A 27,606-nucleotide genomic window follows, 5' to 3' on the forward strand; every position below is an offset into this window, starting at 1 on the left:
CTCTCTGAATTTTGAGGCAAGTTCAGAAGGGAAAGTTTGAGGGCAACCCGCATGCTGTCACCTCCCTTTTTCTAAATTACACCTAACCCAAGTACTCTTGGCACTCCACATTGATCAGGTACAGCTCCAATCAGCATGAGCTGGAAGATCAGGTCCTGTTTGCAGCAGGTATGCCTAGCATCCAGTTGCATAAAAAGCTGTAGTGTAATAACTAGCTATCCACAGCGCTGCATCCCACCTCTAACGTAAAATGCTTGGCCCTTTAGAAGCAGGAAGTAGGAAAAGGGGCACCATAGTTTTCTTTGTCTGTTTGGCAATTAACCATTCACTGGCTTTTTTTGTTGTAACATGCACTTCCTCTCTTGTTTTCATTCAAGCTTTGTGCACCATGGAAATTAATGTGGAGAAAGACAAACAGACAGGAGAGACCAAGATTGTCTCTGCTTCACCTGTTGGCCCAGATGAGGCCCATCAAAGAGGATTCAAAGTCTATGATGATGGTACCAAGGTAGTCTATGAGGTTCACTCTGGTGGCACAGTGGTAGAGAATGGAGTACATAAATTAAGTTCAAAGGACGTAGATGAACTTATCCAAAAAGCTGGACAATCAAGTGTAAAAGGAGGGTATGAAACAGTGACTGTGTCAGACAGAAATGCAGTAGCTGATGGAAACCTTAGCCATATGAAGGAGCAAATGCTCTTCAAAGAGGCAAAGCTGGAAATGGTACACAGACCCATCCAAGGGCATGCTGTGAACCCTCAGCCCCAAGAGAAACCCTGTGGTGGCGAAGCCCCAGAGGCCAGTACAGATCAGCCAGTGACAATGATATTTATGGGCTACCAGAACATTGATGATGAAGAGGAAACGAAGAAAGTGCTGGGCTATGATGAGACCATCAAGGCAGAGCTGGTTCTGATTGATGAAGACGACGAGAAGTCATTGCGGGAGAAGACAGTGACAGACATCTCCACCATGGATGGGAATGCAGCTGAGCTGGTCTCTGGCAGGCCCCTGTCGGACACGACAGAGCCCTCCTCTCCTGAGGGGAAGGAAGAGAGCCTGCCCTTGGAAGCAGCCCCAGGTACACAAAAGAAAAAGCGCTGTCAATGCTGTATTGTCATGTGAACATCTTCTTCTCTGTTATGGGCAGATCCTGCTCCATCACTTAACTAGACCTCACTGTACTTCTAACTGCAATACTGTGAACTGGAAGTGAATGCCTCCATTGCCTTGCAGCTGGGTTGCTTTGCTTTCTAGTTCTTCAGAAAGAAGAACACATGATTATTTTCCCATCAGATTTGGGGTTTGGAAGGGATTGGGGAAGGGATTTGCTTCTTTTTTTGTTGTTGGTTTGGGTTTTTTTTGTCAATACTGCAGAGTGAGAGACAAACAGGAAATGGAACAAATGTTTTCATATTTATTTGACTTTTTAATATGTATTATATATATAATGAAAACACTTTTTACCTTTTTCTTTGGATATTTGGCAGGCTTGATCAGATTCCTAGGATTTTGTGGGAGTCTGAGTTTCACAGCAGCCAGATATGAGAGCCTTAAAAATGTTGCTTCTCTTTTTTAAGAAAAATCACCTTTAAACATTATTTTATACATCCTATTTTTTATTTCTTAGGGAAAGGCTAGATCATTATGCTGTTTTAATTTGCTAGAACTCAGACAAGTCTTTCCCTAAAAGTCTGCATATTTTTGTTTTATAGTAAGTTTCCACTTTACTTTGTTGTGTCAGAAAAACCCATCAGCCATTTCTGCTTATTGGTGACACCAGAAGTGGACCTTAATTATTCTTTCTAGAAAATGTATGAATCATGATTTTGCCTTATATAAATCTTCCAGATTACAGTATTGTATATGTACTTCATCTCCACAAATTACAGTTGAAATTAGCTTGACGTGAAAAAGATGCAGCTGTCACACCAACTGAAATGGAGTCACTGATCTAATTACTTGCCTTTCAGTAACTCTGCCAATGTTTATACATGAAATTTTCCTGCTGAACACCAGTAGATGAAAGATAACGCTTTCTATTTCCTTAGAATATAAATGAAATTCTCTCACAGTCTGACCCTATTTGCACTGGATTCAGTGATGAAATTTTCAGTGCTCGGAATGGAGCAAGGCCAGACTTTTACTTTGTGATTCTTAGGGAAGTGTAATTTCTCATAGAGTGTACCTCTGATGCATCAACGCAATGACAGGTGATGGGTCTGATCCTGCCCTGCTTACCCAGGTAGAACTCCCATGGAAGCCTACCATAGTTTTGTTGGAGTAGCTTTTTTTGGGAGAAGATCTTACAGCCAAAAGGCTACCACTTTAAAAAACTATTGGTGGTTTTGGATGCTTCATTGTTCAATGCGGGACACTTCAAAGAGGCCTGATTTCCAGTAAATTTTTCTTCATCTGCTCTCTGAAAATCAGGCCTGTTAAACACAACTAAAGATTAAGATGTAAAAAGGTGAAGGCATCCAAATCAGTAGATATTTCTTTGTTTCTTGGTCTTTCGATTCTTCTAATTACAATGAAAAAGTAGCCAGCTTTTTCATGGCTAGATATTATGAGCCTGATTCTTGTCTCACACTGTTTTTTCTTCAATGTAGCTTCACTCATTCTAGTGGAGCTAGTCTGGACTAATAGCTACAGAAGTGAGATCAAAAATCAGGATTTATATTTTCTGATAGCATTAAAAAGTATCAAAGATTATTTTGAAGTGTCTTTGAAACTGTCAGACTTTAAAAAACAATAACAGCAACTGAAAAAAAAACTAAAATAAAAAGTAAAAAAAAAAGAATGAAAACTACAAAAAGCCTCTTTTCAGTCTGAGGTGGTTCCTATGATATTTCTGCTCTTTTTTGAATGGTGCTTTTACTGCATTAATTGTTAGTTCAAAGCATCCAATTAAACAGAGTTCTTGCTCTGTACTCTTTTCTTTCTGTGCCAGTAAAAAAAGACACTTGTTCATGATGGCTTTAATATGAGGCATCCTGAAAACACACACACAAAAAAAATGCAAGAGGTAGTTCCTACATTAGGTCACTCAGCCGTCAGTATGGAGCTGCTCAATGTAACTCCTCACCACTGCTCAGGTGGCAGCCAGAAAATAAAAGCAAGTGGAGAGCAGCAAAAGAGCCACGTTCGTGTCACACCTGAAGAAACTTTGCTGGCCTCCTTATCTGCTGCAGTGGCTAGGTTTAATAGATTTCCACACACTCCCTCTGCCTCCCCCAGGGGCTATCGGATGGGAGAAGGACCAAACATACCCACTGAAGTTCTGCACATCATTCTTTGACTCAGGCTTAGGTGGCTAAGTTTTATCAAAGTGAGGAATGGCTGCAGAGCCCCGTGTTGTGACAAGAGGTCTGGTGGCCATTTGTTGGAAACTAGCAACCTGTGTTTTGAGTTTTTGGGGATTGGGTTGTGTATTTTTTTTCTTTTTTCTCAGAAATGCTAAGCATTTACAAACCTCAACATTTCTTAAAATGAAACCTGGAGTTTTCAACCCCACGGTGACCAGGCAAGGCTGTCCCTAAGCAAATTTGGGGCCACTAAGCACTGCAATGCAAGGGGTGAAGCCTTTTCCATCTCACCCCTACCCTTTGAGCACTGCAGGGGTCCAGCTGGGCTTTACAATAGTCCTCTCACTTTGGGGCCTGTTCACCTCACCAGTAACGCTCAAAAACAAATCTTCCAGCCCTTTCCTCCAGATATGACAATATCATCACTGCCACTCTGGCTTCTTGGTGTTTTCCCAGCCCAGTCTTTATTCCTTAGCAACTCTTCTACCCTGTAGACAGGTTTTCCCATCAAATTTCCCATTTGTCATCTTTACCCTAACCCACTCTGCCCATGCATCTCTTCAGCCATGTGCACCCCTGTCAGACGACCTTCTGGTTCAGCTCAGACTCAGCATTGTGGGGATGACTCCCACAGCAACCAGCTTTGGGAGATGCTTGCTGAGACTGGGACAGAACACGTCTGAGACCACTGCACCATCTGAGGCACAATGTGTCAGGGAGAAGGTGGCACACAAGAGTCCAGAAGTGGCCCTTTAGTGGTTAGAAGTAGAGCACAAGCCTTAAACCTTAAACCTGCCAAATACCTACTGCTCAGTATTTGTAGCTAAAATTGAGTGCCTAGAAAGGCCAGTGTTTTTTTATGTGTTTGTATTAACTCCATGGTTGATAGGCTCCAAAAGATCCAGAAAAGCTAAAGGTTTGTCTGCATATGGTTTGTCTTTACGGGTCAAAGGCAGTTCCATGACTGATGTCAGGAAAAAACAAAAAGAGCAAAGTGGTCTGAACTTGGAGGGCCCTAGCTACATCAGCTGAAACACTTTTACTTCGATCATCCTCATCCACAAGAGCAGCAGCAGCGCCTGGGCATCAGTATGCCCCTTCTTGCCGTTAGCCATGTTACACTGGAATTCATATGCATTAGCCTAAGCTGATGAATGTAAATTGGTTTTCCAGGGCTGCTTTGGGCTTCCAAAGGGGTTGGGTTTCCCCTCACCCTCAGTTAGGAAGCTGCCTGTCGAAATTCATGCACAATCAGGGGTGAAGGAAAGGGTCCTGCTCTACAGTCAGGCAGAGAGAGATTTCTGTGATGATCATTATTGGATGGGGAGGGGAGTGTATTGTTTTAAGCAAACTCCCCGTCTATTTACCTTATGCCATCACACATACATTTTCAGTTTCATCAAGTGGATACAAAAATGTAGAGTCAGAAACTGGTTCAGTGACAGCACTTTGCCACAACAAACTGCTCGCCTTAACTTTTGTAAGAAGAACAAAAAAAAAAAAAAAACCCACTTTTCAGCATGTCTTTTCCTAGACTGGGAAAAATAACCTATGAAACTTTTTTATATTTTGTATTTTCTAAGTTTCTATGAACTCACTTTTCATGTCGTCCCTCATTTACATTCAGGGACTCTTTTTTTTTTTTTGCAAACTGCTACATTTTACTTCCATTCTTTCTTTTTTTTACAGAAGAAAAATACAAATCAAAAAATACAGCATTATGATTAGTGGCTAGGCAATCTCTTTCAATTACAAGAATATCAATACAGAAAGAAAAGAATTACAGGGTTGTTTTCTTTTTTTAATTTCCCGTGGCTGATACACTGTATGGTATACGTTTACAGAACTCCTCTGGTCTGCCTTTGTGATGTTATCTAAAGGAATGACAAAGTAGGTATGATGTGCCATTTGACAGTTTGCCTTAGCGCTCTTGGGTTTCCTTCTTCTCTATCTTTCTTTTCCTTATTTTTTTTCCAAAAAGTGCAGGCTCTATTCCAAAGCTGTATAAACACAACATTATCTTTCAATCCCCGGCAAGAGAAGTGTGCACAAGCCCTTCTCCATGAAGCGTACCTCTACTGGTGCAACAGAAGATCTCAACCATGCAAACAAAAATGCATAAACTTAATTCTCTCTATGTAGAATCCTATTTCAATCAACAGGACTACTCATAGGAGGAATGTGTGTAGGTGCAAGATCAAGACATGAATGATTATAACATAGGATGTATTTTGGGTGTTATTTGTATACCTGTACCAATTTAATGCATTGCTGAGTTTGCCTAGGATGGTGTAATCCTAAAGGCTAACTCTGGGCATCGCTACTTCTGCTGAGAAAAACACAAAACCAAATGGTGCTTAGATCTGGTCAGATCAGGCCTCGAGTCACCATTGCTACCAGGCAGTAGTATTCATGAACAAATATTAAGGGGAACTTCTCTGACAACTAATATATTAGTTTCCTGTCATTCTACCTAAGTTCACTACTGAATAAAATTAGAGAGATACAACAAATTAATCAGAGCAGAAAGATAGCATACAGAGTTGCTAGAGAAATAAAAAGTGTTCTGCCTTGATTTAGTCCAACATTCAAATAGCATACTTGGAAATTAAGTGGGGATATAATAGAAAATGTAGTATTTTACATTTCTGTATTTTTTTAAGAAATAAATATTTTTGTAATGAGATACAAACCCTAACGAGGTCTTGAGTTCCCGAATATCATCCTACCCATTACATTGACCCTTTGAACTTTTTCATATGTTTATGACAATACCCACCTTCTTGGGATCTTTTGTAGACCTAACCACAATTTTCTCCAGAAAACAGGATCGTAACACTTTCTAAAGCGTGAAGTTAGAAGAGTAGAATCCAATATACTTGCTACTAACACAACTAAATGAATGAATTTATTTCACAGAGAAATGTCGACGTATGCTTTCTATAGCTAGACAAACTTCTTTATCTAGAAAGCAAACATAGTAGGCAATAGGTACCTATTTTCAGTAGGTAGGTATGGCTAAATAGAACTACATGTTTTTTCATTTTGTCATAGTTTATCCAACATGAGATTTCAAATGGCAGGAGATTGTGCCACTGGAAAGAGTAGAACAAAATAATTTAGATCATATAAAGTCCCAATTGAAGATATCCCACAGGCTGAGACATGGCATCTATTTTTTTCTAAACTCATTCAATTTTAACCAGTTATCTCTGTTTATTAGAAAGTTAGAATTTGCTCCTATTGTGTTTCATGGGCCTTCTGGGCAGCAAGAGTAAACTTCGCTTCTAAGCTTAATCAGAGGTCGCATGCTATGACAATTTCCAACAAAAATGTGGACTGTAATTTTTTTATGTAAAAAAGTAAGTTGTATAAAATGGCTGAATTCATAGCTTAAAATGTAAATGGATTGTCAACTAGTCCAAAGAGAATATAAATCCAACTTGTAATATAAACTTATAATAATAACCTAGCTTGTAAATAGTGACAAGGGTGCATGAAGTTCTTAAAAATGGCCCACTTGTGTTTCAAATTAAAACATTACAAAACTGAGCCTTTTTCCTCATGAGTTCAAAGAGTTTTGCAAAATCGATAGCTTTTTTCCTATGGTGGTTCCACCTAGGCTGTTCAGTGTATTAAGAATAGGCCACTTTTCTTAAGGGCAAACTCGTGGAGAATTCAGAGCCCCTTCCTCCAGTTAGCAAAGGCTTCTCTTATTTTGAGGGGTTTTGCTGTCACTGTATTGCAAAGCTTTCCTGCAATTGTTTCCCAGTGTCTCCTCAAAGGAGGATTTAGTGGTTTTAAAGATTAGTCTACTTTAGAAATTGAAAAGAAAAAAAACTTAATTATTTTTTTAGAATTAGCTAAGTAACTTAAGTCCACCAGCTTGGATATATTTGTACATTTTTAACTTGCATTGGTATATTCATGATTCATACTTGAATTTAGACCTTGCATATCTATTCAGTAGGTCTGTAAGACCTAAAGACTTGCCCATGCACCTAAAATAAAGCACCCAAGCAGCCCTTTTTAGTTTAATGGGATGACCCAGATAAGTGAAATTTAAGCACATGCACAAATGCTTATAAGGTCTAGTCTTTAAATAATATGCTACAAGCAAAGCTTATGCTGCTTTAACTGTATCTTCTTGTTCCTTTGATTAGATAGATTTTTAAATGGTATTGTGAAACTGGTACACTTGTCTGCAGAGTGGGGTTTAGAGCATGGTCTCCTTGCTGACTGTGTTTGAAAGTAGGCAAACACCCCCACAGTAACTCTCAAAACTCCCAGTCCCTGATAAAGGTAGGGGAGAGTTTCATACCTTCACAAAAACAGAACAAAAAAGAGGCAGGATAAGTTTTTCATCCGAATTTTTCCCTCTGCATACCTCCGCTACAGACTCTGCCTGTTCTGTCTATATACTTGATCTCATTCTGAACATCATTGCTCAGCTGTTCCTTTTCCCTCTACTCACTCTACTTCCCTTTTTGTGGTCTTCTATGAACAAAGATAGGTGGAGGAAAAAAGACACTGAAGTTATAAACCTCACTTCAGGCCTGGTGGCGTGAGTCCCAAGGAAAAAGCGATGACAGTATCCTGTCCTCAGCATTTGGACATCTCCCTGCATTTTCCTAGACTCCTAGGGCAAATTTGGTACTACAGGAGCACTCTTCCTATCTATTCACATGGTGTCCTATGGGCTGCCTAAACAGTGGGTTCCACTAAAATCTGACTGTTTAGGTAAATCAGCTGTCTCCCTTCCCATTCCTGTGGGAAGGCATTAAACTCCCCCAAGCCAATACAAGCTAGATATGCTCAATGGTATAAAATATCACCATTCAGAAGCCACTTACAGGAGCAGAAGGCAAGCCACTCTATAACTGTCAGGTTGCTACTGGCAGGGTAAAGTATTCCCACTGGCTGATACAGCATGCAAAGGCATTCTCAGTAAAGTTAGCTGCCAAGACACTACTGGTATCCCTCCAAGTTAATGTGCTGGTCATAGAGAGGCAAACTCAAAAATAAAGAAAGTTTTGTGCAACTGTATAAAGCCCCAACTGAAGATAGCACTTAAGGTCCACTAACCTTAAGCACTCGTTTGAAGTGTAACACATACTTAAGCACTGTGTTAGTTAGGGCTAGCCTCAAGAATACATTAAGATCAGCTGGCATCTATGATTAAGATTCTTTACTGATGATGCACTGAAATTTTGTTCCTGTTATTTTGCAAGTATGGATCTAGGCACTGCTTAAAGGCAGATACGGGACATAAATCCATTTGAAAGCTTTTTGCTTTTCCAGTGGTCACTGAATCTGAGTACAGCAAAGGTAGCCGAGCAAGAGCATGTCAGGACAAAGGCAAAGAATAAATTTCTGAAAGTGTCCTGCTTCCCCCCTACTACTTCCACTCCATAGATGAATGACTCTTCACAAGGGGTTCAAGAAAATGTTGTGTAAAATGCAGCTTTTATGGTGAATGTAGGTTGTGGTTGAGATTTATTTTTAAGCTTTTGTCTCCCACTTTCTTTGTGAGCTAATGTAAATAAAATCCCATTTTGTTGGGGAAAAACTGCTGTGCTAACACTGGATTAGAATTGCTGGGGATAGCTGCTGTACTTTGTAACCTGAAGTGTACTTCTTTGACTGTTATGTTTTTTCTTCAGATTAAAAAAATGAGTACAAAAAAAAAAATAAAAAACCAAGAACACTGCCAGCAACAGCCATGCTGTAACTGTGGCTTCTCTCTTTTTTTTTTCTCTGTACAGTATTACTAGTAAATAAACCTGCCTTTTCACTGCGCCTACTTCTGTGTCTTTTTACTGTGTTTCTCTCTCTAACTACTACTCTTCAAGATACTCTGTGATCTCAAGAATGTACCGCACTGGAGTTGCCTTTCTAACTAAAGGAATTAAAGTACTAACTCCACAGCTGGGTTTCTCTTTTTCCCTTTTCCTACACTGCTGTGCCCTGCTACTCTGATTGTTATTTTTATTAGATGCTTCAACACATATTAACTCATCACACCTGTTACTGTCTAATTTCTATTTTCCCTTCCCTTCTCATGTGATACTTAGCCAAGCATATTGTGGACAGTCTTGCTCTAGGACCACATGGCATCTCTTCATCCTTTCAGAAGATAAAGTTTTGCCTTCGGTCAATAAGGCAGTATGTCCCATGTCAACTTATTTCCTAACTGAAGAAAGTGTTCCATATAAAATAATAATTCCCCAGAAACAATCACTAAATAATTTAAGGACTGCCAAAATAAACAGCATACAGTTTTCTTCCAGGGCTTATCACAGACAGTGCCCTCTGTATTTCAGGACTGGAAGAAGCTTGTCATATTACGACTTGGGGCTGGGGGAGAAAAGAAAAAATCTTGTGCAGTTTTTTTCTGAGATGTTCTGTTCACCTCAGATGAGAACAGTGATAGGATGGGTAACATTGCAGGCATCATAAGCCTCCTTCTCAGAAATTTAAAAATTCATCTTAAACTCAGCCATTCAGGAAATTCACCACAAATTGCCTGTTGCTACATAAGTTCCCCCACCTGCTCCTTTCACCCTGTGCCTATACACACAAATGTATATGCACATACACATATGTACCTGAGCCTCTGCATTTTGGTAAATTTTAGCATCACAGAAGGGAAAATAGCCAGCTGTCCTGCTTTACTGCTTTGTAACTTAGTCCTGAAAGTTTTGCAGTAAGTGTGGTTTCAAGTTGGTTTTTTATCCTACTTGTGTTTGAGTGACAGTCAATTTTGTCTGTTCCAGAAGGCTCTGTGAATGACTGGAGAACTGGTATGTTTCTGTCACCGAAAGACTAGAATTGATTCAGCTAAAAGAAGTGATCACAACTATTTCAACTATTTAAATTTCTTTGGTTTTACGAAGACCTTCCTAATTCAGAAGGTGTAATAATGTGGTAAAAGGAAGAACCATGACCCTAAGCTAGCAGTAGTGTCTGTGTCAAGGCCATGAAATAAGAGAGGCATTATCATGTGCAAATAATTTAGTGCTTGGACACTTTGAAACATCAGATACATATTCTATTCGTTAGTGCATAGAATGGCCTGTGACATACTCTTATTTTGATTGTACTTCATTTAAATCTGTACCCATGAGAAGGTTTTCAGGTGAAAACTCTTAATGGAGTAAGAGTTTATTCAGCATGTGGGAGGCCAGACCTCCTAGGGGTTTGGGTTTTTCCTTTATTTTAAGGAAAAAGAACGTATTTTTTCCTTTAGTTCTGTGTCCTTCTGGTAACAGAAGCAAGATAGGTGCTTATGCTGAAAGTTCATCACCTGAGGTATTCCAATAGTATGTCTGCGGGTAGAAGAGGAATAGCTTATTTTCAGACAGCCCCTTAATTTCACAACCCTTAAACCCATACCTTAAACCCATACCCGTTCAATAACACTTAATGCTTCACACATTTTTGAGGTTACAGGAAGAAACCTCTAAGGCCTATAACTGTAGGAATTAATCCTAAAAAAACAGAACAAGGAATTAATAACATCTTCTTCTGTCCCAGGACCTGCATTTGCAAACCCCATCTGCTGCAAAAGGTCTGCTTAGATGCCCATTGCAATGTGCACAGTCACATATGAATCATTTACAACTGCTAATGGGGGAAACACACATTGGTCCCTAATAGAGTTTATGAAAGCACAGAACGTGGCATCACTGCAAAACATCATCCACATCTGCCCAAGACAGATAAACTACCTGCTTCTTCATCACAAGTGCATACTTGACAGCAACGACCTTCTCATCTGAGACAAGGAAGCAGACATTTGCACAGGAGCAGTTTTCTGTACAAGACTTGATGAAGGCAACTTCCCAAAATATAATTCAAAAAAAGGAATAGAGTGAATAATCAGCTGGCAAAGAGAGATATTGAGTCACTCCATATCAGGGGTAGGGAGGGGTTGTGTTCCTCCACAGACACTGGCCTGCAAACCTAGGGACTCAGTTGCCTTAGAAAGAAGGTAATTTGCTCCTGTCTTTTGTATGTAGCAGTTCCTCCTAGTGTAAGCAAGCTCATTGTATTCACTGTGCACTAATAAAGATGCTGATCCAGGTCCAAGAAAACATAATTTTCAATTGCTGCCACTTTGCATGGTTCAGCATGAGCTCACAAAAAATGTCCCACATCTTCAGATCTACGAAGGTATGTGGGGACAATGTTAACCCCTTCACTGTGATGGGGAACGTAGGTAACTAAATACCTCTGAGGGCCCAAGTTCTTTCATCTCAGTTTTTTTGTCTGTAATATAGGCTAATTAGTACTATTCTGTCTTGTGTGGTTGCGGCGATGCCTTTGTTAGTGTCTGTCACAAGACTTCAGGAATGAGGGGCACATTCTGTGTACAAAGCATCACAAAATGTCTTCTTACTGTTAGAGTTTTTGGAGAGATTCTACTTATAATAGCTCTGCCAAACCAGAAAAAATAGGCTATATTGCATTCAATGCTGGCCATTCACCGTCATCAGGCATTTGCTGGGAATGATGAGCTTGCCACAATTTAGGAAAAAAGATGTAGCAGTAGCGTGTTTGGTTGCTTGTAATTGGGAGGACAAGGGAAGGAGAACTAGTGGAGGGGAAAAAGGAGACAGTTTCTTATACACGACAAACCACTTCTGCTTCCTTTTTTTAATATAACCATAGTCTGTAATGCATCAGTGGCTACAGATCCCCTCCAGCGATAGATGAGTCTGCTCCAGCACCGGCAGCAGTATGGTAGCTTTTGGGGGCAGGGGGCAGTTGGTTCAGCTAATTAGCACTGCTGAGAAAGAAGTTATCTATTCACTTGAGCACAGGCCATGCTAAAATGACCATACAGCTCTCTAGCTGGTGTGGTTATCTCTAGCACGGCATCATCGTTTATGTCTTATGGCTTAAAAGGAAGAATACTGTTTAGTACCAGTAGAAAGTCTTGATCACCATATTTCACTGGAGTGTGGTGTATATACATAGTTCAATTTAAAGCAATTGAGGTTACTTAACCCTAACAATTTTTTAAATGGATTATTGTTCCACTCAGTTTTTGTTACATGATAAAAGTTTTCTTCTTAACACAGTGCACTAAGTTATAGAAGTATCTTTATCACTGGAGAAATAGACAAACTGGTGGTGAGACAAAATAAATCCTTGCTTCTGCCAATGAACTTCAGCAATTTTATACTATTAGGTATGGTTACATTACCAGAAAGATGAGGTAAAGTAATGAAGCTCTATAAACACCACATGCAGTTGCACACTGAGAACAGGGCTGACATCTGGAAATTCTCCACTGCTGCTATTTCAGTCTGGATTTTTGTTACAGAAGCTGGAGGTCATTATAGCGTTAGTAAATTGGAAGAGTTAACCAAGATAGATAGTTTCCACTTACGCCAGCCTGGGAAGAAAACAGCCTTTAACTTAACATGAGAGAAGTTATTCCTATTTTTGCTGCAACAACTTGTGCTGCAAATTTGGTGCTATTTAGGGTCCTTCTTGAATCTCCCCCTCATGGAGTCAAGCAATTTGGATAGAGTCTTTGCTACCATTTTGAAAAGACAAGAAGAAAAACAATAGTTTCTGAGCTTCCTGGTTGAGAGTGAAATCTGAAAAACTACTTGTCCTTGCTGCATGTACAAGACCTATAGAACTGAAATACTCTAGGTCCTTTTTTTCTGTGGTATTTGAGAAACTATGAAAACTACTCTTAAGTACTGCTGACTGGAATGAGGAAATGATAAGAAGACATATGGAGAAGCTATTGAAAGATCACACACTGTTTATTTTCTTCACTTACTTGACAGGTCAAGATTTAGAATTCATAGAGCTAGAAACACTGTAATTATTTTACTGATTTATCTTCACAATGTCCCAAATATTTGCCAAATATAAACAAATCCGGGACTTACCACAGAGTCTGTAGCCTGCCTGTCTCCATTTTCACTACTCTTTACAACTTCTAAAGAGGAAACATCAGGGCTGAAAGTTATAGACAATGTTCAGAGTATGTAAAAGCTGTAATTGAAAGCAGAAATTAAAGGAAAGCAACCCTTTTCTCTCATCCAGTGTCCAGAAGAGTCCTCCTCTAATCCATAGACTAAAAGGGATTAAATCCACCCTGATGTCAAAGGACAACTTTCACAGCTTAACAGCTGAAAATACTGCAAGCGGGGCCACCAAACCCCTTAGAAGAAAAATCCACGTGTGCTTTCAATATAGCCAGCCCAGTGAATTCAGAGCACCTGCACGAGAAGGCAGTCAGGACAGAAATTTGCCACAAAACACTAGAAATTTAAAGAAGCATTGAAAAGTGTTTGAAAAATACTTTCTAATGTAATAACAATTTTAAGGATAGCTCCTTGAGTGTCAGAGAGATTTCAGGCTGTAAATAAGTTCAGAAAAAAGAAAATCAGGGAGGAGAGCACAGGCTCTGATCCAGACATCAAGGAAAGCACAGCCAGTTTACTCTGGAGAAGTGCACTACCTGTCACCAGCAGTGCTAGAGAAGAAACTATTTTGTTTTTTATAAGGAAACCAAGTAGTACACAATCAAGATTTTCTCTTCAAGAGGGACTCGCTGTGGGCAGCACTTCAGGGAGCAAATCTGCTTATAACAGCACGAGTCAAACTGCGGTCAAGGTCCTAGTTACACTGCCTGAGGCATCTGGTGTGTACTAATACTACCCACTATAAAAACACTTGACTGCCTCCCAAGTTCTAGCCTTAATTTACCTCTTATCTGTTCAGTTGCTTTTGACACTGTACAATTATCTTAAGAAAAGTTTGGCAGTCCAGTGAGAAATAAAAGATACTTCCAGAGAACAGACCAGTAAAATGTAAGTTGGGGAAGAAGGCAACCCATCTATAAGTCTTAAAATCCCCAGTAATGGCATTTGCCCTTACAGAAAAGAATCAGACATATGGTTGAATTGTAATATCTTGAATAGCCACATTTACATCCATGGATCAGCTTGTATATTTCCATTTTATTAGACATTTCTTCACAAAGTCGCGAATAACTGGAAGAAGGAAAAGAGTCTCCCACAAGAGCCATCATATATGTCTTGCTTTCTATGTTACTGATAGCTTTTATTCCAAGACCTCTATTTTGCAAAGATACATTCCTCAGCCCTCCACTGCTAGTATTGTTGGAAGCCAACCATGTATGGTCTATACAGAGCATAGGTGACTGCAATGGTGCTGGGAAGGGAAGAAAGCAAAAATTATTGCTGCATGCTCTTCCATCTAAAATAGGTTAAGAACACTGTCAGCATTAGAATAGAGCAAATAATATTGGTTTGATTCACCGGCAAAGATGAGCAACCAAAAGCAGGGCAGGGTATTCTACCATGCTGAACTCAAATTGAACATTTCAGAATTGATAAGTTGTCTAAAAACAACCCTTTTATTTTTTCAAAATCAGTAGTTTGAATGCCAGGTGGAGGCACTTGAAAAAAAAAAATAAACAAACCAACAAACAAAAAAAAGCACCCTGCCAATATCACATTTGGAATATATCAGAAATATTGCTTTGACAGTGCCAGAATATTTCTTTCCGCTTTTTTCAATCCAAAAGTATTAGTGGCATTTAATGTGATTTCATTATCTCAGAGTTCGTCTTTTTCCAGAAACTTTGCTGTTCAGATGCTGAGAAAATTCGCTTGGCTCCAGCCAGCACAGCACTCCTAGCTGAAGCCTGGAGGGCTGACACTACAATTTCAAGTCAAGTGTGTGTGATAATGAAGAGTTAGCTGTGGGCAACAGATCCACAGCTGTATGTTGTCAGTACTGAATGATGCTCCTTTCTCTGCCAACTGTGGCCAGCTCTCCGATTTTCCCTTCCCTCCTGACTGCTGGTTCTTTCCTTTTGGCCACATGCACGTTTCAACGGTACTCCTTTGAGCCCTGCTGCACTGCACGGAAGCCTCTAAAGTAAAGACCACTTAGATCCAGCCTGATGCTACCACCAGAAAGAAAGGCTCCCATCTAACACCCATTGCCATGCATAGGAAGACTTGCATGCTCTTTAACAGATGCTAAAGATTCTCAAGAAAAAACAAATGATGGAGAACAACTGTTATTATCGGACTTGTCCTCCCTTGAATACAAAAGCCTCTTCCAGTGCCACATGTGCATCATGAAAAACCTAGGCAATTCTGATGTAGGAAAAAGTACTTTAAGACAACTGTAATGTCTGATCCCAAAATAAACCTTCCCTTTCTCACTTCCACTGCAGAAAGTAAGAAAAACTCAAATTGGGTAGTAGAGGTAGAGGGAAGAATACAAGATGTTTGTGCCAAAAAGATATTGGTGGGAAAATGGCTTGCAGATCCCCTAGCCCTCCAAGAAGGTCTCAGAGGTGAGAAGCCGTCAGAGATATATTCTCCAAAGAGAAAAATACAGCATGAAAGCCAGAAACTCTTCAGATCTGGTCACTGCTCAGAGGCACTGGTCTTTGAATCCCTGTACTCATGTCATCTGAGCAATCTCCCTCAACACTTTTGCTGTCTGGTTTTCTCAGGTGGAGACACTGCATCGTATGATAGTGATGTGAGCATTAATTACTGTTTATAGGGCCTATTTCTAATAGGTTCTAAACCAGTTCTGGTAGCTTTTGCCTGTTTCAGTATGAATTATTAACACTGAATATAACAAAATTACCAAGACAGCATTGCTAGCTCTGTTCAATTATTTTTGTCCTTGAGGAGAAATCCTCTCTTGAATGAAATCTCTGTGTTTCGGTAGATGTATGCTGATACTCTATCCCTAGAAACCCATGGTGATCTGTAAGTGTCAATACTACTGCAAGGTAATTCAAGGCCCATGTGTTGATCAGATGTATGAAGAGGATAGATTAGAAAATTGCTCCTGGCACTGGCAGAGAACAGGATTCCCTCTCTAATGAAGCAAAGTGACACCTGTAATCCCTAGCAGGCTGTAAGATGGGTGATTTTTTTATAGTTCAACTTACAAACCACTCCGGTTCTATCAGTGGGAGTCAGCAAAGACAAATAAGTGCCTAGCTGGTCAAGGCATATCAGACATCCAAATCTCACTGGACTCGAAGACAAATCAGTTAAGGAGAAACCAGACCTACTGGTGGAAATGAAACCCGTAAGAAGAAAAAAGGGCAAATTCAATCATATTTGTAGTTCTTTTCCACTCTGCCGGAGACAGTGAAGCATCAGGCAGCACAACGAATCACAGGTGAACAAAAAGCCAATTCTTCACACCACTAATGCTGAACATAGGGTCTGGGCACCAGCCTGCCTGGCAGGTCCATCATGGAGACTTCATACTATTTACAATTGTTTCTTTCCTGAGAACAACCAACACATCATCTGCAAATAATGAAAAGTCAACAGGCAAAAGTAAACCTAGGAAACACACTAGAAAGATTGCTTTTGGTCATTTTTTGTTTTGTACTGCAGCCTTCCTCGGGTCAGAAGTACCACAGGACAAATGCAGGTCTGCTGTCCCTGCAATTCAAAGCAGAAAGGATCATGGGCCACAAAGATCAGGAGCCAAGCCAATCATGAGCTTCAGGGCTAGGCAAAGCACAGGTTTTGCAGAAGGGTAGAAGACAGCCATATGATTTAGAGCATGACCTAGGTTCAGGCTTTCCCAAAAAATGGGTTAGCCAACACCTGTGGTTTGGTGTGGATCCAACTATGTTGTTTGGGCACAGCTGTGCTGTGCAGAACATTGTATTCACATCACATCTACTACTTACCAGACCTACAGACAAAGATGAAGTGTCTCCAAAATGTTAACTTCAAACATAGGCCATCCAAATCTAATCTAGACAAATTCCCAAACCTAAAGGTAAAACATCACCTTCAGCCAGAATGAAAATTACAGCATTCAGGTCTCCAGATGTGAACATCCCTCCCATTTTCTGCTTAAATTTAAAAATAAACCCTCTATGAAAAATCATTGTTGCGGCAGGATCAACTCTTGCCAGTTTTATCTTGAAGGCTTCAATTAGTCTCAAAGATTGCATTGAGTTTATTCTGGACTCAGAACTGGGCTGAGTTTGACCACAGACCTCATAGTCCTGAAAATTTTTATACTTGCAGAAATTCTGATTTGTGTATAATGTGTTCATGCATGTGGAGACAATTTCCCCCTCTCCTGAGAGACCTGACTTTATGAAAAAATATCTGGTATTAATTCTAAAGAGCCTATCCTTTTGCAAGCATTTGCCTTTGGGTTTTTCAAATTTATCAAATCTCAAGCTCACTAGGATGGGAGTCACTTTTTGTTTTGTTGGCAATATATCATATGTATCGCAGAATTTGGCAAGAATAGGGCAAAGTCAGAAAAGTTCTGATGCCTCATATCAAAAGGATGTCCTCAGACTCTACATTTTACAAAATCAGGTAAACTTTCAGCTGTGCACTACTATGTTCTCTGGAAGTAGCGTTTAGAGTCCTGGCTCCAGTGCATTCAATGAGGGTCTTGTTTCTGATTTCTTGAGACCAGGATACACAATAAATCTCTGTGTGTAAATCTTCACAGGCCTGGATCCTAAACAATTTTTGTAGAAGGACATACTACTTTACATAAGCCGTAAACTTACATCACTATACTAATATTACAAATACCTCTTCTCCATGGAGGAAGGTTAAATTTAAAAGGAAAATCTATGTTGCTGCCATAAAGTCCTGAATATCCTGTAAACCTTCCCAAATAAGGTATTTATAATTCTGTGAATACAGCCAGGGTAGTGTATACCTTTCCCTGCATAGTAAAGCAATGTAAAAGTTCAGTCTGGACATCAAACATTTATGAAAAAGATATTAAAAAATCCTTCCAGCAGAGCCATGAAGGATAGCCTACAGGAGACAAGCAGAAAACTTTGCTTGGCATTTGTTTACTTCTTAAAACTCTGCCTGTAAAGGCTTTTGCCTATGTGGTTCAGTAACCCACCTTCAAGATAATGCAGCAACATCTGTGCATGCCTAGCTTTGAGAAAAGCAAGCTCAAATTCCAAAGCTGCCAAAAGTACAAATTGTCCAAAGAAAAGTTAGGATAACATTTGGATTATGTCTTATAACCAGCAAAGCTTTGTAGTTTAGTACAAGTTCTTCTTTTAGAGTTCCTCTTTCTAATCTCTAGTTGAATCAAGATTGTCATTTGTACAGTACTGTGAATGAATGTATCGGTAACATAGAGGGCAACATCATTATTTTTATTAGAAATAATATGTGGTTCCAGGAAACAATAATTTTTATTTTGGGTAAAGTAATAAACCCAAAGTGGTTACACATAGGAGCTTTGGCTTGACAGCTGACCTGGTGCAAAGTTAGATTTCCCTCAAGAATCATGACTAGTTTGATAACAATTTAATACAGCTAGTAGCAAAGTGACAGCAACTTGCATTTTAGCACGTGTGCCTTCTGCAACTGACTTGGTACACTTGATTTTACCGAAATACCAAGCAAACTAAATATTTGTAGAACGCTCTTCATTATCGCCAGGCAGTAAGTGAAGAATTGAATGGAAGTAATGTTTAATAATTAAAGTACAGAAGATGCTGTAAGCCATATTTCAACATCTAATGTGTATTTTAAGACAAGGCAAAGTTATTAGTTAAGAGTAAGGTAAGTGGCGTCTCACCATAACAGTTAGTGTCTTATGACTGTACTGTTGAACAGTAGTCAGGGTATTTTAAAATGCACTTCAAAGCACTTCTGAATATTTGCACTAAAAGAATTCATATTCCAAGATTTTCCTAGGATCAGAAGGAAGATGAGCTGGATTAAAATCCTGTGGTACAATATAATTTGCTGGTACAAAACTGCTAAGAAAGAGATTAAATAGTTCCATATCTTCTTAATAATAAAGACCTAAATAATGGTAGCACAGTATATAAATATAGCAAAGACCTGTTTCCAGAGACAAGCATACTAGGACAGCCTTCGTGGATCTCATTAGGAGTAGCACTTGAAATTCTGCTGTCTCTGATTGAGGCTTGTTTTGGCATATTTCTGACAAAAACTAACAGAACATTCAGCTATACCACAAAAAAGCCATCCTCGTGCAGTTGCTAGATTTAAGTTACTTGACCTGGTGCATGGGTACAGCACAGCTAATAACATTTTTACCCCATCCAGACTCTGTTAAATTTAAGCACTTCGTAGTCTTAATGGAGTGAAATTTCATAGCATCCTATAAAGGCAGAGAAGTGCTACCATTTTTACATGAAAAATGAGGAACTGAGCCAGAATGAAAAGTGGCTGCCTGTGATGTAGGAGCCCAACCAGTTCCTCAGAAACAAACATCTTCTGATGTTAATGTGGCTTTTCACTGTAACCATGCATGTACATTTCATCTGCACGGAGGACAAGTCACAAACAGAAAAGCTACCAGGCAAGTAGCTGACTCTGAGTTCCAGGGAGTCCCATTAAAAAATCCATTCACCCATAAAGTGTTTCTTAGCCGAAGGCAGGAACAATTTTAAGGACCTGAAACCTCTAGAATGTACATTTACCTCCCATTAGGTAACACTCTACCTAGCAATGACTTAACAGCCACCACAAGGAAATCATTTGCTGTTCCTTAAGTGTGCATCATTGGCATGGGGAGCTGTTAGGCTCAAAGGCAAGTTCTTTTTATTTTACAGATCATGCTATTTTGCAGAGTGTGCTTACACAGAGCCAGAGAAAGATCACTGGCCACTGATTTATGGCTGTCTTTGTGCTGGTGCACTGATACAGGATGGGAGGGTAAATGCCAAGGCATTACACAGTAGAAGCATGACTGTTTTGACTGTCTCCATTAAAAAGGCATCTTTTACTACTTCCTTGTACAAGCAGCATTCTGGCAATGTTTTTGGGTGGCAGGGTTAAAAAAAGAAAAAGAAAAAAAAAGAAAAAGAAAAAGAAAGAAAAAGAAAAAAAAAGAAAAAAACCCACATAAATGCTTTGTCTTCCTTTTTTGTTTCCTTTTCTTCAACAATTTTCTGAAACATCCTGGTAACTTAGTCTCAACTGACGCAGTTTTCCAATGAGGATTACCCAAGTTACTGATTTTCAACAACAGCATCCTCACACAGGCTGGAAGGGCAATCAATATGCAATCAATAAACGACAGCAGGAAATGCACAGGAATATCCTATTTTAGCAGGACAAGAGATACCTTTTCATTTCATAGCCAAAATAAAATAACAAAATCAAGGAGCAGTTTGGCAAACAGCGATCCATTAAAAAGGAAAAGGTGGGCAGCCTCTCCCTCCCCAAAGCAAGACAAAGAGAGATTGCTTGGTACCACTTCAGTCTCCCTGCATTGTTTGTCAGATGCCCCATAGCTAAAGGCACAAAGACAGAAGGGAAAAGAAGAAATGGTGACATGGTAGCTCCCAATGTACATTCTCCAAATGTTTATTTAGAGAATAAATATACTTCTCATTATAATTCTAAGCAGAGCCAGGCACCCTGCTGCAACTCTTGTGGAAATCCAAAAATTAGAGAACTAGCTCCAATTCAAGGAACAAGGATTCATAATCCCATTCCACTTAGGTTGCACTGAACGAGCTTCTGCTTATGTCTCCATCTGTTTATTTCCATTATGTTTCCACAAAACCTTAGGCCAGGCACTGTCTCTCAACTGTATTTGTGTTACGCTGGAAACATCCCTGCTCATGAAGTCTATTAGTTTCCAAAGTGCAGCCTTTAGGGTAGCACTGAAAATTTTATATGATCATAGCTATTTTCCAAACAAAACAAAAAAAAGTGTTATCAGAATTCAACTATTCACCTCTTTCTGCTAAACACAGAGAAGAAAATTCAGCTGTGGTACAAACATGTGAACATCTAATTTACTTCAATGGCCATTCAGCTTAGCTACGTCAAAGTTGAATTAGGCCTTAGGTCTCAAACTGTCTTGCCTGCTCTTGCCATCTGTCTTTCTTTGCTAACCTAATTCCTCATTAAGTAGGGTGTCTGCAGTGAATGTGAACCTATTCTGCTGATCCTTTCTCAGCAATAAACATTGCTAGAGGCTAAAATTCCTGAAAGTTATGACTACTTTGCCTGCCTCTGCTTCTGGATACTATGTGAGGTTCTTTTAAGGTGGCCTGAAATTCAGATTGTGAATGTTTAATCTTCTGAGCTTTCACTCCCTTTGTAGTCATATCTTAGACATTCAAAATTGTTAAGCAAATTATAACAGTACAAAGATTCATTATCCATCCTCCTTAGAGGCTTTTGAACTGGTAGTTCTAAACATGGCAATTCAGATACCACGTAGATGATGATGGTGTAATACAGGGGGAAAAAAAGAAAAGGTTAAATAAACAAATAAATAAAACTAGACAGACAAATGTCTCCATGTTAACAAACCAATGGACAAGAGAACCAGAAGACATATTAAAAGGACAAGGCAACTATATGTCCAGTGGCATCCCTACTCTAGTGATTGTGGATGCTGGAGGAAGTACAGGGGAGGGTCTGAAGAGAAGGGCTGGATGTAGACATTCTCCCTCTATGATGTTTCTTAATTCTGCTACCAAAGACGATTGCTCTGGTCCAGTGGGGCATTTCTTGTGTTCTTAGAAACTATTTTTTACTGAGCTAGGAGAAAACTCATTGCTGTTCGCAGGAACAGAATGTGAAAAATCAAAAAAACCTGCCTGCACAGTTACAATAAATTAAGCATGGCAGTTATCATTATGTCTTACTCTGTGCAGGTTGTTAAGAGAATATTTCAATAGCCTGAATAACAGAAGCAGTCATGAACTGAATTGAAACTCAGACTGAACTATTCACAAATGGACAGCTGCTGAGGATCAAGTCATTTTTGTTGTCATTTAAAGGGGGGGGGGAAAAAAAGACAACCCTTTATTTATTCACTATGTCTCCATAATTTCATGTTCCAGGCAACACGTGACACGAAAGCACAGTGGTTCTTTCAAAAAGAGGTTTTCTAATAAATTTCTAATTTCTAGAAATTTCACAAAAAAAAAGAAAACTTGGCTAGCTAGGTTTCAACAGGAAATATTTGAATGTGCAGCCCAACATTTGTGGTTAACTCTTAAACCTTTTGAAATTTCCTGATCATTTTATTTTCAGATCTGGAATCTCTCTACAGGGCAGGCTGCCTCTTTGAAACATTACAGTCCAAAATGTTATAAAAGTAAATAGTGACTCTAGCACAGAAGCAGTAAGTGTTTGAGTTACACTTAATATGCAAGTTATTTGAAGCCCTGATGTAGTTTAATGCTTTCTTCATGCACTATTCCACTTGTATTATGGGCTTATTGTCAAGTTGAAAGCTGTGAAAAATGTTTATCGGTACCCTGGTACTGGATCTATGCTGCTTTTTCTCAAAAGCATAGCTAATTCTTTTAGGAAGACTTTTTACTGAATCAACACTCCTCACAGTTCATCCTAAGGAGGAGTGAAGGGAACCAAAGAAATATAACAGATAAAGGGAGATGCACATACAATACAAAAGCTACATTTTAAAAGTTTTGTTCACCACAGCTTTAGCATGCCCCAAGCTAGGCTCAGGGCTCAAGCTCTCCAAGAACTCCCTGGGCACATATTCTGTCCAGGCATCAGCTTCCACTTTTGTGTGGTTTGCACAGATGAATTGCCTCATCAGGCAGGGGAATCTATCACATCATGAAGCTGCCCTGCAGAGTTCTGCCCCAGCAGTTAGTTACAGGGCTGTAAGCTAAATTCATGAGGCTCCAAAAACTTGAATGCAAGCATAGTAACCACAGGCAAAAAATCAGCCTTAGCCGTTCTTTGATGCTCTGGGTAATGCAAGTACATAAACAAACTCATTGCCTCAAGAATGTTTTTAATTTCAAATTTAGACAATGCACATCACAGGACAGATAAACAGCTGAGAGAGAACAAGTAAAACTGAGATGATAAGTTCCACAGGCCTGCAGAAGTCAACCAGCATTTTCTTATCGACTTTGGATTGTGCTGTAGCTGTTTGTTTGACCCTTGAAAAGCCATATTTAGCATAGCACAAACACAAGAGTCAGAGGTTTTGCACTGCATTAGCAGGGCACGCCTTAAGGAGCACATGTTATGACTTTGAAGAACTGAGGGAGGACAAAGTCAGGATCCCATCCTCCTGTGAATACATGGCTGATCTGTGGTTACTTAGGAAGCCTAGAGAGAAAGCACCTCTTTAATCTCCCACCATGTTTATTAATGTGGAGGTTTGGTGGGGCTACAGATTTTATATTTCAGGACACCTTCTTTAAATGAGCCTCCCAAGGGTGGAACAGCCTGGAAAGTTAAATCCAGTTAACCCAACTTTATGCAGCAGGACTCAAGAAGTAATCGTGAAACATAGCTTGTTATACTTCTCATAATGTCCTAATTATGGGCGGGAAGGTGATGGATATGGCATCTTTGCATACTAACTGTGATCTTTTTTTAAATATTAAACTTTATAGGTGCAAAATATAGCCCAATATCATGACACCAAAATCACAGCTCGTTTTCTTCACAATTTCGCTTTTGTTTTCAAAGCACTTGATCTTTTCCTCTGTTAGAAAGCCAAGCTATCCTTTACTGGACTCTTTCAAGCATATGGCTTGGATGAGAAAAATCACTGGAGTTCTGACCAGCAAGTCATGTCTCTTTTGAATATTCTGGCTAGGAAATGAAATATTTCCACCTATTTTAATTCTGGGGAGGTGATAAGTGAATAACTAAGGAGGATATTCTGTATCCGGATATTGCATTTGCCTGTCAGTTTGCTTTTTTGGGGGGGAAACAAATAGTACTTTGAAAGCAAACACTATAATTTTTCCCAATTGTATATTATTTTCTAAGATTGTCAACCTTATCCACAGAGACCAGAAGCTGATGCATCTTCTCTAATTAAGCAGTAACTTACTCTGTAAGTACTCCCTCTAAAATGACTGAAACTGATTACTATGTAGGACAGCTAAGTTTAGTTGAAGACAGATGTCATCATCCTTAAGCATCTGGATTGTATTTCTGATGACTTTTCATTAAAAGTCAGATTATGTTAACCTTACATCAAGCAGTGACTTTGATTATATAGTTACTAACCCTGTTCAGTTCTGTGGTCTGTTCTTCCAGATAATAGATCTAATCTCAATCTCAGGTGAACTACATATCTAGCCTGAAAGTGTCCACTCTCCTGGATTGCCCATCTTTCCAGCACCATCATGGCTTATGTCACGATAATACCAGTTCACCCGCACCTTTCAAATCTCATGGCAGTCTTCTAGGGAAGAGCAAGATTTGATTCCACCATTGCAGAATTCACAGGATTTGCATGTGTCTCTAGTATAAATGCAGGGTTGAGATGCATTTATTAATATGTGGCACATTATTCTTTACCACAACAGAAGACAGTGACAAGGCATTAATTGGTACCATTCTCTGTCAAGCACAATAGGCGGTTTTAGCTTTGCAATAAAGTGTTGATAGAAATTTCTCTGATAGAAAAAAATGCATATTTCTTCAAAGCAAGCAACAGTCTTAACTCAAAAGTATGCGAAATTGGAGGTCAAGAACACAGCCAGTCCAGACAGTTTGGGCTAGGACTGCCTCATTGCAGTATGGCCTTTAAAATAACAGTCTAATCAAGCAGATGAGTGGCTCTCAGTTTACTCAGGGGTCTTGCTTTTGCCTTGTCAAGGACTGAAACACTTCTTCAGGGTCCCATACTGTAAAACTCCCTTGTTTTATATGTTTAACTCCTTGTTTAACTGTGAAAATCTTGCAAACATCTTTTTTAGCAGCATGGAAGGAGACTTTTCAGAATAAGCTATTCTTATTTATACCTAAATCCACTAGGTGGATGTGTGCAGTTCAATATTTTCTACGGCACTTTCAGTGAGCCTGCCATTTTGTCAGACCTCCAAACGCAAAACAGATCCAAAATGTCACTCCTGAAGGAGACCATGAGGTGTGAAAGGAAAATAGAGAGTGATAGGTGCTCTTATATGCAGTCAATTACCTGCAGCTAAATGTCAGTAGAATATGACTGTCCCTCATCCCCCACTGTAATGCAGTCTGACATATAGAAGGATTTACACTGCTGAGCCAGGCTGGTTGCCCACTACAGGGAAGAGCAGAAAAGTGGAATTGGAAGAGTCATCTAAAAACATAGTTTGCCAAAAAAAACGGAGATTGCTTTTCTCCCATCCTCACCAAATCCTGCAAAGGCATGGCCATTTCATTCATCAGTAGTATCTACTCATGGGGAATGTGCTCTCTGCTACTAAAAGTCAACATAAGGAATTAGGTTTAACAGATACACACTAGTTTTGACTATTGGAGATGCATCTCCAGCATCTTCTGGATATGTCTGTAGCACTCCCAGCTGTTGGTACATGCACCTGCAGGTCTAACTCAGGGTAACCAAAAGGGTGATAAAATGTGCCTCATCTGCTTCAGTGTCAGTAGGATTAGTGTGATGAAGACTGTCAATAAACCGTCTCACTCTGCAGCTAAGCAAAATGGACAAAGCTCTTGCAGTCCTCTCTGTTGCCTCTGCTGAGAGGGATAGAAGATAATCTTCATAGTATTTGCACACATGTTTCTCAGGGACAAGAAATTCTCTACGTGGTTACAGTGAGATGAGCTATTTTTCTCCCTCACAACTTTACAGAGACACACTTCCAGCACTATTTGCGTAACTGATGCCTTTCCTTTCTTCTAGTAGAGAATGGTTACTAGTAGTAAATAATGTCACTGCTACCTTCTGCTTTCTTTCCGCAGTTGAGCTTAAAATGTCATGATTAAAAAGAATTTGCATGAGTCACTTGTGCTTCCCTTCTTTATATTATTCAAGGAGTTTCCTGGCATTTTTAAACTCCTATGCAAGGCGATGAATTCCTTGTTTGGCTGCACTGCTGGCATATACAGGAACTAACGCTAGGCAAAGCTAGGAGGCTATTTGCTCTAATAGTGATATGGCATCACACTTAACATGGGATTTCCAAATAGGAGAATGTACACAAAGGCAAATTATTATGAGTAAGGGAGACAAAATTCACAGATTTTCCCTCCCTTGTGCCTCTGAATTCATGTCAGAGTTTTAACTTACTTCCTGCAAGTATTTTTTCCTCAGCAAACTTCAGTGTTCCTCTTTCCATTTCATCATAAGCTGTTCCCTGTGTACAAAATTGCTGAGATTAGGAGCAATTTTCTAAGCAACATTGCAATCTCATTCTCTTAGAATAGCTTTAATCTTAGGGCTAGCCTATACTTAAGTTTTCACTGCAAAATGTATGTAGGTTATGGTTCTGAGGGCTTTTTGCTTGCTTCATAGCAGAAATGGTGGACTTCATAGCACATTTGCCACTATTTTATGTTACTAAAACAACCTATTGAAAGGGGTTTGCCCACAGAGTTAAATCTGTGAGAAAATCACTGCTGGTCACCAGAAACTATGTTCATAGGCAGAAATTCTTTGTTAAAAGAAATAAGGGGCAAAATTTGAGACTGGTCTTGCATTACTCTGTTGTGAATGGCTGAAGATACAGCTGTTTTCCCCAGCTGCCATCAATTCCCACACAATTGAAGCATGCAAAAGTCATATCAGAATACTGCTAGCTGGGCTAGTTGAAATCACTCCTGAAAGCCTGCCTGAGTTGGAAAGCGCTAATCCATCTCACTGATGGAGATCTGCAATGGTTTTAGCTACTCTGCCTGTAACTACCAATGCAAGTCTGTTTAGGTGCTTCCCAAAATACAGCTAGATTATATTTGCAACTAAAACATGCAAATGAATTTTGGAGACTGAGACCGCAACACCTATTCTTAGTGCAGATGCAGCAGTGTTTCTGGCATGATCACAATCCTACTACCACTCTCGGAGGAACGACATCAGCCAAGGCTCCTTTTTGATGGGCCATAAGTGGGTATTACTTCCCTCCCTAGCAGGGAGATTGTTACCTTATTTAAGTAAAAAATATAGTGTGAAAGCTGAAAACAAAATCATTTGGAAGAGAAAAGAAATCAGGAAAAGATAGTTGTGTCGTTAGGTCTAAAACCTGTGCATCCACCTCAGTGAATAACACCACTACAGATGCAGAAAAACAGATTAAATGAGCTAGTGTTCTTGAGTCAATTGCTATCAGAGAAACACTCAGATCACAACAGAAGTGGCACCTACAGCATTCTCTGTAATAGTCTTTTTAAGACTGAAGATTCTACAGAAACTGAGACTAAAATATTTCCTGAACTCTTAAAGGTGAGCTCTCAAAGCATGATTGAAGCATGAGAACATTTCCTTACTAAAAAGGATTTATATTTCAAATTATACCAAGAACAAATGCCT

At 39.5% G+C, this 27,606-nt stretch overlaps 1 protein-coding gene across 7 annotated transcripts in view; it reads left to right on the forward strand.

The window, feature by feature from the left end:
• Window positions 1–27,606, forward strand: part of PALM2AKAP2 (PALM2 and AKAP2 fusion) — a 269,862-nt gene that overhangs the window by 125,965 nt on the left and 116,291 nt on the right. For 3 of the 7 annotated variants that reach the window (XM_054053677.1, XM_054053679.1, XM_054053678.1), the window contains one exon: window positions 378–1,082. The exons of the other annotated variants lie outside the window; for them this stretch is intronic. In XM_054053677.1, the coding sequence (XP_053909652.1) occupies window positions 378–1,082 (705 nt within the window). The remainder of the gene's footprint in view (window positions 1–377; window positions 1,083–27,606) is intronic. 7 annotated transcript variants of the gene reach the window in all.

Source organism: Cuculus canorus, chromosome Z (genome assembly GCF_017976375.1).
Source record: "Cuculus canorus isolate bCucCan1 chromosome Z, bCucCan1.pri, whole genome shotgun sequence".
Taxonomy (NCBI): domain Eukaryota; kingdom Metazoa; phylum Chordata; class Aves; order Cuculiformes; family Cuculidae; genus Cuculus; species Cuculus canorus.